Here is a 13,448-nt window from a genome sequence, read left to right as displayed (position 1 = left end):
TGGGCTGTCTAAGATCCCTGTGGATTTGCAGTGTAAACATTCTTACCAGGCACTGATTCACTTTGTTAATTACAAAGTCTTTTTTGCTTGCATGTAACAGCAAATAGTTAAGATCCATCTTTCTGAGACTAATTAACAACATTTTGCAGGGAGGAGGGTGAGATGTAAAATATTCTGTCCTGAAAATTAAAAGTAAGATATTTACAAATAGTTATTTGAATTGCTAAAAATCACTTTCTGACTTTCATTTCTAATATAATAGACTTTTGGAGAATACAGAACCAGAAGGGCATTTGCTATAAACCACTTGATCAGGGCAATAGGGCACTTGTCTAGACCAAGAGCCCTAGAAGGGCTAAAAATGAACTGACATGCTCATTGCTCCATTATTAGTGTTATTCAGTTTTTATTTTTCTACATCTGTGATCAGCATCGTAATACAGGAATGTGATTAAAACTTGTGACTAATAGAACAGGATATTTTTGCAATTAAAGATTAAAAATAATGTGACGCTAACTTCAAGAGGATAATGATCTGGTCATCAGTGGTCTTATAATATAGCTCATATTAGACATCACACCATCACGGTCTCATCTTGTACTTCTTGTTCAGAACCAGCCCGTCTTCTCATATCCTACTCTTGTAGGTGGCATCACTGCAGAGATTGCGTGACTCCGGTGATGGCAATATTACTAATTTCCCATCACTGCAATGACGATCAAAGAAGCAGGACGCGTCTTGCCTAGGGATGAACTGCTGCCTCCTGATTCCTTATTTGCATAAGCTGCAGGGTACCATTAGAAAACTCATTTTTTTCAAGATTCTTTGAAGTTGAAAACTTACGGAAGGACGGCTAGTAGGAATGGTGGGATGATTGCTTGGGAAACCCTCCAATATTTCCACGCCAGACAATGTATCTGAAAAAACATAAAAAACATGTACATACCAAACCAAAAAACACAAGCAATTTAAGTATAAGTAAATGCTTAGTAGAAAGATGGCGAACACCTATGGCCAGAGGCGTAGCCAGAACTTTGTGGGCCTCATAGCATCATTTTGAAGGGACCCGTATCCCAGTGCTTCTTTAGAGGCACCTCTCTGCAAAAATTGTTAATTTTATGCCCCATAATAGTGCCCTACTGTAGGGCGATTTTCCGTGATGCATGGGACAGCTACACAAATTCAAACTACATACTTCTCCAAAATACCAAGATTTTAGTGGGTCTTAAGTTACAGGGTAAGGCATTGCTACTAAGCAATTAAGTTTTCATATAAGAACAATTTCTTAACAGACCAGTTTAAAAGGGAAAAAAAATTAAAAGCGTGTGATACATGGGACTTTGTGTTCACTTTCTGGAAAATCACTCTGTAGTTAATTTTCTGACCCATAGTAGTGCCCTAGTTCACGTTACGTCACATTGTAAGGTTGCCAGCGCATATTACACAACACAGTACCCCCAATCCACATTATGACATACGGTGCCCCCAGTTCATACTGTGCCACATTACAGTGCCCCAGTTCATATTATGGCACACTATAGTGCCTCTACTTCATATTGTGCCACATTACAGTGCCCCAGTTAATATTATATAACATTATAATGCCCTCCAGTTCATTTTATACCACAGTACAATGAACAGGTCCATGTCCATAACTAGATATATTGAAGGCCCCACGGCAAACGTTTGAAAGGGCTTCTAGAGTATGTATCACCCAATGTTGAAAAATGTATATAACACATGTAAGGGAAGGTGGGCCCCTCTCAGCTCTGGGCCCCATAACAGCTACACTCCCAGCACCTATGGTAGATATGCCCTTGCCTATGGCCTCCATGGACCATGTGGATTGCAATAAATGGTAACCGCAATCGTTACTTATATAGTCAACATGGGACAGGTGCACTACAACAGCTTCACGGGATCCAGCCAATGGGTCTGATCACCAAATACAAGTATGTCTGTACAACAAAATTCTCTTGTTTGGCTGATTGCTGGACGGGTTACTATATTACAGCGGAAGAACCAAAATCCTCCTTACATTTCATTATGTATAGGTAAATGAGTCCTGACCTAATAAGTTCTTGACCTATACAAGTATGGGACCAACACAAAAGTCTCAGCTAATTTGACAGCCACGGTTAGACACTCTGGAAACATATGATCACATACTTTGACTTACTGTTAAATTCCTCACATTTTTCCTTATTTTTTTAAATGAACAGTACAGGTCTGCTGAACACACATATAGATAGTGAATTTCAGCCATGTGTGAGAATGGGTGATCCTAGGGCCACTACTACAAGATGGTCAGCTATTTATTTATTTATTTATTTATTAACAGTTGCTTATATAGCGCAGCATATTCTTTTGCACTTTACAATTAGAACAACAGTAATAGAACAAAACTGGGTAAGAACAGACAGACATAGAGGTAGGAAGGCCCTGCTGGCAAGCTTACACTCTATAGATATGCTGCCCCATCAGCTTTTCGCCATGGGATGGGTCACTGGCCACACCCCTTTGATATTGCAGCATGTCTGGCCAGTATTAAGCAACAAATACACGTCCTCTATCTTTTACATTGTGTAGGGCACAGAGTTTACAAAATAAAAATGAAATCCAGAAAAGCTTTTAAAACCATCTGACTGATGGAGACCACATTACATAATGTGCACAGCATTGCCCCTGCCACCAGCATGTCAACTTATGAAACAGGTAGACATCAAGCAGTTCTTGGTGCCAAATACTTTTGTCACTGATTGCTGTTTCTTGTAAGCAACTTTTCATGTAGAATGCCTGGCTGAACTATCAGCTATCTGACATCAGAAGAGTAATGTTCTGTCTGTAAAGTACGTACAGTTCTGGTGGATCCATAAGTAAATAATGAATTTCTGTGATGTGTTAGAGGCTTCTTTCACTGGTTTTGCTTCGGGGAAGCTGGGGCACTTAAGACATGGGGGCCCATCCCCACTCCTCTGGCCCTCTCTCTCGTTAGCACCGCCCCCAGGGGGTTATTCAGTATGATTCATCCCATAACACTTTTTACCCGTCCACTACCACTGGTGACTATAATACATAGCAGTGCAGTGGCAGTGGGATATCATGCAAGGAGAGCGGAGACTGAGTGATGACCCAAGTAATGGGCGCCTGGCCTCGCAGCACCCCCCCCTCTATTTTTATGTTGGGTGGCCAGACGGCCGAGAAGAGTGCCGGGAGGCTGTGCTGCTTGGCCAGCCCTGCTTTCTGTGTGGCCGGATGAGCCCATCAGCCCTTCTGGCTTTTGCCAGAAGGGTCAGATGGCTAATCCGTCCGTGGCTGTGACACACACTTTGCATTGTTTAAATCAAAACTTTTACAGTGTATTCATGTGATATGGTGCATGTCTGTAGTCCATGAAATGGTGCCACATTAAAGGGACGGACTAGTTAGATGGAAATACATATTTTACCTGATGTGGAGAAAGTAACAGAAGGTTCTTCTCAAAGAGCTTGTAGTGGTTAAGGAAGGTGGGTTTACTCATGCCGTCTATCTGCTCACATGTGATCCCTTTCACCAACTGCCCTGTACTAGAAAAGAACAGGGTGAAATCCACCATTCATTATGAAGAGTTAATGGACATTAGAACCACTGATACCCAAGTGATGGCTTATATATGTTAAACACACATATATACTAAGGAGTTATGCGATGTTAATTAAGCACTTTTTAAACCATAATCAACTGGATGAGCTTTTTAAAAACACAAAAAAATATTTATTAAACTCGCCCAAACTGTATGTGGTTTATAGCAAACTGAACGTAAAGAAGAAAATAAAAATATTTGATCTTTATTTAACCCTCTGCCATACTTGCCAACTATCCTGGAAAGTCCTGATGAGTCCCGAATTTGGGAGGGCTCTCCCTTTCTCTCTACAGACTTGGCCAATCTCCCGCTGGGTGACTGCAATAGGTGGTTGAGAGGATACATGACGTAATTCAAATCAAATTGCGCCATCTAGACCCACCCTCACTACAAATGCTGCAGCTGTCACGATCCGGGTATCTGGACGCCATTTCTTACCCATCAGATGCCTCCTAAGGCTGGCTCAGCGCTCCAGGACCGGATCCCATCTGTTATCCTGATGTGTACATTCCTGTATCCTCTCCTGTCACTCTGGGACGCTGTCACAGTAAACGCCATATTACACCTGGCATGGCGTCTCCCGCGGCCTCCGCCGCCGTCCCTGAACTTCTGCATGCAGAGTGTCTGAGTGGCGATTACGTCAGCCGCGGCCTCCGCTGTGTCCGCGTGGTTGGATGTGCATCTGTCAGCCTGGCGCCTCCTGTCTCCGGTGGCCGGCGCCGCCATTACTGTTTTCATTACCACATGGATTACAAACCAAACTTCCCTCCAAGTGTCTGCATGGGCGCAGCCATCTTGGATTCTGTCAGCTGATCATTTCCACCAATCTGTTGTCAGTATTGATAATCTGCATAATTGCCTAGCCAATCCCTTCCTTGCTGCAGGTATAAATACACTGTGCCTGAGCAAGGAAGGCGTCAGTGCTTTGGTTGTCAAACCTAGTTCCTGTTTGTCTCTCTCCTGTGATTGTCTTCCAGGTTCCAGCTCCTGTCTCAAGACTTCCACCATAGAGACCCGCACCAGCATTCCACCTGCGGTGTAGCCTGACTCTCCAATCCATTGTGGATTCATCTGTTTCCAGCTACAACATTACCTGCTTCCAGCTCAGCTTCCAGCAGAGTACAGCTTTCCTTAAAGGGCCGGTGTCCTTTCTACACTTTACCACTCTCCACCGGTATTATTATTTCTCCGCTCTCAAGTTCTACATTTCAGTTCATATTTCATCGCTCCCAAGTTCATTTATTATTTAACTGGTTCCAGCCAGTATCCACTCCGTGCTAACAACAGTCTGGTTCCAGCCAGTATCCACAGCAGCTGTTTTATCTTCAGCAACCCAGCTTTTCCTGGAACACCAGCTGGCACAATCCTGGGTTATCTCCATTGCTACAGTCGGGCCTGGTAAGGACTTTCCATCTAGAAGATCATAAGAACTATCTCACACTACCAGTGCCCTGTGGCTCCTGCCATCCTGTAGTACCCAGGAACTGTATTTATTCTTTGCTGACTTTTACGTTTTCTTTTACTGCTGCTGTGTTGCGGAGTTGTCATAATAAACATCATTGACTTTTATCCAAGTTGTCGTGGTCACGCCTTCGGGCAGTTATTATTCATGTTACTTACATGTCCAGGGGTCTGATACAACCTCCCAGGTTCCGGTACATCTCAGCCCCTACAACTGAGGCTGCCTCCCGTCAGCTCAGGCCCTCAGTTGTGACAGTAAGCACTGACCTAATGAATCCAGCCGGAGACCAGGATCAAGCGGCCAGGCCTATGCAAGAACTGGCAGCCCGACTAGAACATCAGGAGGCTGCACAGGGCCACATCATCCGCTGTCTCCAGGATCTCTCTACTCGGCTGGATGGGATTCAGACAACTCTCCGTGGATCAGGCGCGTCTGGTGCGTCAACCACAGTGACTCCAGCTATAACCCCACCCACCTTACCCATTTCTGCTCCACGTCTTCATCTTCCAACGCCAGCAAAATTTGACGGATCTCCAAGATTCTGCAGGGGATTTCTCAACCAGTGTGAGATTCAGTTTGAGCTACAACCTGGCAATTTTCCCAGTGACCGTACAAAAATTGCCTACATTATTTCTCTTCTCAGTGGCTCAGCCCTTGATTGGGCATCACCGTTATGGGAGAGGTCCGACACCCTGCTATCTTCCTACACTGCCTTCGTGTCAACATTCAGGCGCATCTTCGACGAGCCAGGCCGGGTAACCTCAGCTTCATCCGAGATTCTCCGTTTACGCCAGGGGTCACGTACTGTAGGACAATATCTGATACAGTTCCAGATCCTGGCATCCGAACTGGCATGGAACGACGAGGCCCTGTATGCTGCATTCTGGCATGGCTTATCTGAGCGTATTAAAGATGAGTTAGCTACCAGAGACTTACCTTCTAAGTTAGATGAGCTAATCTCACTCTGCACGAAAGTTGATTTACGTTTCAGAGAGAGAGCAACTGAGCGTGGAAGATCATCTGCTCCAAAATCTTCTGCTCCTCCTCCTCGTCAACTGTCACCATCTAAAGATGAGCCCATGCAACTTGGCCGTTCCCGTTTAACTCCTGCTGAGCGCCGAAGACGTCTCTCCGAGTTTCTCTGTCTCTATTGTGCAGCTCCGTCTCACACCATTAATGCCTGTCCCAAACGTCCGGGAAACTCCAAATCCTAGCTCGCCAAGGAGAGGGCCGGCTAGGAGTAATGATCTCCTCTCCATCTCCTCAAGATTGTAATCTCCCAGTCTCGCTTCAAGTTGCTCAACGTTATCGGAACGTCATTGCCCTCCTTGATTCCGGAGCAGCTGGGAACTTTATTACCGAAGCCTATGTTAAACGGTGGTCCCTACCCACCGAGAGACTTTCTTCGTCCATTTCTTTAACTGCCGTGGATGGCAGCAAAATTTTTGATGCAGTTATTTCTTTAAGGACTCTACCAGTTCGTCTGAGAGTGGGAGTTCTTCATTCCGAACTTATTTCTTTTTTAGTGATTCCAAGAGCCACACATCCTGTGGTCCTGGGCCTTCCATGGCTCCGTCTTCACAATCCTACAATTGATTGGACGACTACGCAAATCCTGGCATGGGGTTCCTCCTGTGCTGAGACATGTTTGTTTAAAGTATTGCCTGTCTGTTCTTCCTCCCCCAGGTCGTCTGATGTTCCACCTCCTCCATATCAAGATTTCACGGATGTGTTCAGTAAAGCTTCTGCTGATATCCTTCCTCCTCATAGAGAATGGGACTGTCCGATTGATCTCGTTCCAGGGAAGGTTCCACCTCGAGGCCGAACTTATCCATTGTCTCTGCCTGAGACGCATTCTATGGAGGAATATATTAAAGAGAACCTAGCAAAGGGGTTCATTCGACCTTCTTCTTCTCCAGCCGGCGCAGGCTTCTTTTTTGTAAAAAAGAAAGATGGTGGTCTGCGGCCGTGCATCGACTACAGAGGTTTGAACAACATTACCATCAAGAACCGTTATCCTTTACCCCTGATTACTGAGCTCTTTGACAGAGTTAGCGGAGCTACCATCTTTACAAAGCTGGACTTGCGAGGTGCATACAATCTCATCCGGATCCGTGAGGGTGACGAGTGGAAGACCGCCTTTAACACCCGTGACGGACATTATGAGTACCTCGTCATGCCCTTCGGATTGAGCAATGCTCCAGCTGTCTTCCAGCATTTTGTCAATGAGATCTTCAGAGACATTCTATACCGTCATGTCGTGGTCTATCTAGACGATATCCTCATTTTTGCCAACGATTTAGAGGAACATCGTTTTTGGGTTAAAGAGGTTCTGTCCCGTCTCCGTGTCAATCATCTCTATTGCAAATTAGAAAAATGCGTCTTTGAAGTCAAGTCCATTCCGTTTCTAGGGTACATTGTGTCCGGTTCCGGACTAGAGATGGATCCTGAGAAACTACAAGCAATCCAAAATTGGCCGGTACCCTTAACCCTCAAAGGGGTCCAGAGGTTCTTAGGGTTCGCCAACTATTACCGAAAGTTTATACGAGACTTTTCCACCATTGTGGCGCCTATTACTGCTTTCACTAAGAAGGGTGCTAACCCGTCCAAGTGGTCTGAAGAAGCCATGCAAGCATTTCATCTTTTAAAACAAAGGTTCATCTCTGCGCCTGTTCTGAAACAGCCTGACATCGACTCTCCTTTCATCTTAGAGGTGGATGCCTCCTCCGTTGGAGTAGGAGCGGTGTTATCTCAGAGGGCTAAAGATGGCCATTTACACCCTTGCAGTTTCTTCTCCCGGAAGTTCTCCCCAGCTGAGCGCAACTATGCCATTGGCGACCAGGAGTTGCTAGCCATCAAGCTCGCTCTAGAAGAGTGGAGGTATCTGTTGGAGGGAGCTTCTCATTCAATCACCATACTTACAGACCACAAGAACCTTTTATACCTGAAGGGCGCACAATGTCTCAACCCTCGTCAGGCCAGATGGGCACTTTTCTTTTCCAGGTTCGACTTTAAACTCCAGTTCTGTCCGGGCTCTCAGAATCGCAAGGCTGATGCCCTTTCCCGCTCATGGGAGCAAGAAAATGAGTCAGAGTCTTCAGACAAGCATCCTATTATAAATCCGTTGGCATTCTCCACGGTAGGGATGGACTCTACGCCCCCATCAGGGAAAAGTTTTGTGAAGCCGATGCTAAGGAAGAAGCTCATGCATTGGGCCCATGCTTCCCGTTTTGCCGGACATACAGGTATCCAAAAAACCCTGGAGTTTATCTCTAGGTCCTATTGGTGGCCAACTCTGAAAAAGGACGTCTTGGAGTTTATTGCATCTTGCCCAAAGTGTGCCCAACATAAAGTATCCCGCCAGTCGCCTGCGGGGCAACTGGTTCCACTATCCGTTCCCCGTCGACCATGGACCCACTTGTCGATGGATTTCATTACAGACTTACCCATGTGTAACAAGTTCAATACCATCTGGGTGGTAGTTGACCGGTTCACCAAGATGGCACACTTCATTCCTCTCACCGGTCTTCCGTCAGCTTCCAAGTTGGCTCAAGTATTCATACAAGAGATCTTCCGACTCCACGGTCTTCCTGAAGAAATTATCTCAGATCGAGGAGTTCAATTCACAGCCAAATTCTGGCGAAGTTTATGTCAAGTCCTCCAAGTCAAGCTAAAGTTTTCCACGGCTTACCATCCTCAGACCAATGGTCAAACCGAGAGGGTGAATCAGGACTTGGAGGCCTTCCTCCGCATCTATGTGTCCTCCTCTCAAGATGACTGGGTTCAATTACTTCCCTGGGCCGAGTTCTGTCATAACAACCAGTATCATTCTTCATCTGCTTCAACACCATTCTTCACTAACTTTGGATTCCACCCTAAAGTCCCTGAGTTCCAACCGCTTCCAGCAACTTCTGTTCCCGCAGTGGATATCACCTTGCATCAGTTTGCCAATATCTGGAAGAGCGTACGATCAGCTCTGCTCAAGGCATCGTTCAGGTACAAGAAGTTTGCGGATAAGAAGCGTCGAGCAGTTCCTGCTCTCAAGGTGGGTGATCGGGTATGGTTATCCACGAAGAATTTGAGGTTAAGAGTTCCCAGTATGAAGTTTGCACCTCGCTATATCGGTCCTTTCAAGATTGAACAAGTCATCAATCCTGTTGCTTACAGACTCCAGTTGCCTCCCTTCTTAAAAATACCCAGGACATTCCATGTTTCCCTGTTGAAACCGCTGATCTTGAATCGGTTTCATTCCTCACTTCCTCCAACTCCGAAAGTCCAAACTCAACGAGGCGTTGAGTATGAAGTGGCCAAGATCCTGGACTCACGTCACCGTTACGGTCAACTACAATATCTTATTGACTGGAAGGGTTATGGTCCTGAGGAACGTTCATGGACCAATGCTTCTGATGTCCATGCTCCTGCCTTGGTCCGGAGATTCCATTCCAAGTTTCCTCAAAAGCCAAAGAAGTGTCCTGGGGCCACTCCTAAAGGGGGGGGTGCTGTCACGATCCGGGTATCTGGACGCCATTTCTTACCCATCAGATGCCTCCTAAGGCTGGCTCAGCGCTCCAGGACCGGATCCCATCTGTTATCCTGATGTGTACACTCCTGTATCCTCTCCTGTCACTCTGGGACGCTGTCACAGTAAACGCCATATTACACCTGGCATGGCGTCTCCGGCGGCCTCCGCCGCCGTCCCTGAACTTCTGCATGCAGAGTGTCTGAGTGGCGATTACGTCAGCCGCGGCCTCCGCTGTGTCCGCGTGGTTGGATGTGCATCTGTCAGCCTGGCGCCTCCTGTCTCCGGTGGCCGGCGCCGCCATTACTGTTTTCATTACCACATGGATTACAAACCAAACTTCCCTCCAAGTGTCTGCATGGGCGCAGCCATCTTGGATTCTGTCAGCTGATCATTTCCACCAATCTGTTGTCAGTATTGATAATCTGCATAATTGCCTAGCCAATCCCTTCCTTGCTGCAGGTATAAATACACTGTGCCTGAGCAAGGAAGGCGTCAGTGCTTTGGTTGTCAAACCTAGTTCCTGTTTGTCTCTCTCCTGTGATTGTCTTCCAGGTTCCAGCTCCTGTCTCAAGACTTCCACCATAGAGACCCGCACCAGCATTCCACCTGCGGTGTAGCCTGACTCTACAATCCATTGTGGATTCATCTGTTTCCAGCTACAACATTACCTGCTTCCAGCTCAGCTTCCAGCAGAGTACAGCTTTCCTTAAAGGGCCGGTGTCCTTTCTACACTTTACCACTCTCCACCGGTATTATTATTTCTCCGCTCTCAAGTTCTACATTTCAGTTCATATTTCATCGCTCCCAAGTTCATTTATTATTTAACTGGTTCCAGCCAGTATCCACTCCGTGCTAACAACAGTCTGGTTCCAGCCAGTATCCACAGCAGCTGTTTTATCTTCAGCAACCCAGCTTTTCCTGGAACACCAGCTGGCACAATCCTGGGTTATCTCCATTGCTACAGTCGGGCCTGGTAAGGACTTTCCATCTAGAAGATCATAAGAACTATCTCACACTACCAGTGCCCTGTGGCTCCTGCCATCCTGTAGTACCCAGGAACTGTATTTATTCTTTGCTGACTTTTACGTTTTCTTTTACTGCTGCTGTGTTGCGGAGTTGTCATAATAAACATCATTGACTTTTATCCAAGTTGTCGTGGTCACGCCTTCGGGCAGTTATTATTCATGTTACTTACATGTCCAGGGGTCTGATACAACCTCCCAGGTTCCGGTACATCTCAGCCCCTACAACTGAGGCTGCCTCCCGTCAGCTCAGGCCCTCAGTTGTGACAGCAGCTTTAAAACAGCAGTGGCGTGGCCACAATGACAGGAATGCGGCTCCATGCCCCCAGCAATTGGTGTGTGTTTGTCTCCTCTAGAACTGTCCCAGAGGGGCCATTAAGAATGTAGACAGGTATACTCATTCCATCAGGTCTGAGCTCCATTATATGGTAGACATAATAAGCCTCTTCCAGGTTCAATTTAATTACTTCTTCTTTGCAGCAGTTTACTATTTATATTCTGTTTACTGCTTATTCTGAGTTTGTCACCCGGATTGAATGTCTCCACTGCACCTGACTTTTTTCTGGAAATGGTTTACTCCCTAACCCCTCCTCTTCCTTCTTTCTTTTCACTTTCAATCTGTATACTAAGTGTTATTAACTTATTCCTAGGCTAGCTGGTTTTTGACTGTTTGCTTATTTGTCTTTTCTGTATTACGTGTCACTCATCAGTTATTCTGAATGTTAGTCTTCTCTGCTGCACTAATACCCCTTTCACACTGACAGTAGCCGGGTCGCACCCGGGAATATGTACACGGGTGTTTCCCAGGTGCGACCCGGCTTGAGACCCCTTTCAGACTTGCGGCCCGACCCGGCATATTGCCGAATTGGTGACGTCACCGCTGACGCTATTGGAGGTGGTGCTTGGAGATCATCATCTCCAAACGCCGCCTCCTCCTATGCAGAGAACGAGTGCCAGGTCGCCTTGACCTAGCTTACCCGTTCACACTACACTGCTTCCCGGGACGATCCCGGATTCAACCCTGGTCAAGACCTGGGATGAAATCCCGGGACACTCATCCTGGGATATTCTTTAAGTACCCTTTCGCACTGTGCAAATTCCCGGGTTGATGCGCGTTCATGTGCAATAACCCAGGAAATATTTGTCAGTGTGAAAGGGGTATTAATAAACAGATAAAAAAAAAAAAGAATGCAGGCAAGTATGCCCTCTGCATGCATCCAGTATTGACTTCCGCTTTTGTAGGAAGCGTAACTTTGCCCGTCCCATTGACCTGATGCCAGTATACTGTATTTGTTGATGATGACCTTCACATCTGTGCTCTGTATGGCGAGTATTGGATACTTTGTGCTCATCTTATACTGTATTACTAGAAATTGACCATATCATAATATGTGTTTCTAAGGGGCATATTTATCACAACCCACATCTCAGATGCAGATGGGATGTGATAAAAATTACCAAATCCGCAATGCGATAATTGAATACATAGCACGGATGTATCAATTATTGCATGCAGGAACAGAGCTTGTGAGAAAACTCTGTCCCTGTATATCCACTTATCGCAAATCTCTGGGTATTTTTAGTGAAAAATACCCTGAGATTGTGTCTGCACATATGCCGCCGTCGGCTACCCTGCGCTTTGCAGCATCAATTAACTGCATCGGGGGTCACAGCAGGAGCACCGTGATCCGATGACTGCAGACCCTCCAACATGATCCGCCCCACTAGGTACAAAATGCTCTGTTTCTGGACTTCCCTCTTAATTTATGAGTTCCATCACCTGTGTTGAACTAGTTAAATGATAAGAAAGCTGTTTCTTCACAGGTGATGGCAATAATAAATTAAGATGGAAGTCCAGAAACAGAGCATTTTGTACCTAGTGGGGCGGGACATGTTGGAGGGTATGTGACTGGCTGCCCTCACCAGATCCTGGGTGCAAGTATTACCTTTTTTGTAACTTTTTATTTTTTTTACACAGTGATCATCCTGCATGTCTCACAGACACACATGGCTGATCACAGGGGCCGGATCCCAGCACAGCCTTCACTATCAGCTGGCAGAAAAGGCTGTGCAGGGGTAAGGGAACTAGAGGGAAGCCCTGATAATGCAATCTCAATATAGTGTTATTATCACAGTGCTCCCTTCGGCATTTTTTTTTTTAGTAAGTTCAGACTGATCGCATTTCCCAATACATATATGGGAAATGCGATCTGAAATGCGCATTTAAGGGCATGGAGGTGAATTTTGCTAACTGTCCTCCAATTGCTCTTTAGTAAATTTTGGGGATACTAAAATAATGTGAAAAGATTGTGAAAACACCCCTTTTATACAGTTTTTTAGTAAACATAATTATGATAAATATGCCCGTAAATGTGTTTTTCAGTTACTCTGTAGTCCCATTTAAACTATCATCTACAAGTCATTTGTATAAACAATATACTCAAAACACATCCGACTTCTTTGAATCTTCATGCAGTTTGGCAGGGTGATGCTCATACAGTACATTGCATGATTTGTAGGGATTGTTTGATTGAAAATGTCACAAAAAGCATTTTAATTGAGGGTTGAAAACATAACACTAATACATCCCCACTAATAGTTTTGTTTACTAAATAGAGGTTTGTGTTTGTTCTTTGGGTTTGCACTGGGATTTAAAGCTGCAATTTATTTATAGGCAATATATGCAAATACATTTGCACCTTACCTGAAGTGGGAATTGGAGTTTTCAGGAAAAACACAGCCATGGCCCAAGGCTGGGTCTTGATAAACAAATGCTATAAACATCTGTTTCACACACTTACAGTGGAATTTACAATATT

At 45.5% G+C, this 13,448-nt stretch overlaps 1 protein-coding gene across 1 annotated transcript in view; it reads right to left on the bottom strand.

The window, feature by feature from the left end:
- Positions 1 to 13,448, bottom strand: part of OTOA (otoancorin) — a 367,382-nt gene that overhangs the window by 109,462 nt on the left and 244,472 nt on the right. Inside the window, exons 18-20 of the mRNA XM_063934462.1 lie at positions 3,450 to 3,567; positions 845 to 918; positions 47 to 179 (exon numbers count right to left, since the gene is read on the bottom strand). Of these exons, the coding sequence (XP_063790532.1) occupies positions 47 to 179; positions 845 to 918; positions 3,450 to 3,567 (325 nt within the window). The remainder of the gene's footprint in view (positions 1 to 46; positions 180 to 844; positions 919 to 3,449; positions 3,568 to 13,448) is intronic.

Source organism: Pseudophryne corroboree, chromosome 7, assembly GCF_028390025.1.
Source record: "Pseudophryne corroboree isolate aPseCor3 chromosome 7, aPseCor3.hap2, whole genome shotgun sequence".
Classification (NCBI taxonomy): domain Eukaryota; kingdom Metazoa; phylum Chordata; class Amphibia; order Anura; family Myobatrachidae; genus Pseudophryne; species Pseudophryne corroboree.
Note: the sequence above shows the minus strand (reverse complement) of the source record. Positions and strands in the feature narration are given on the sequence as shown.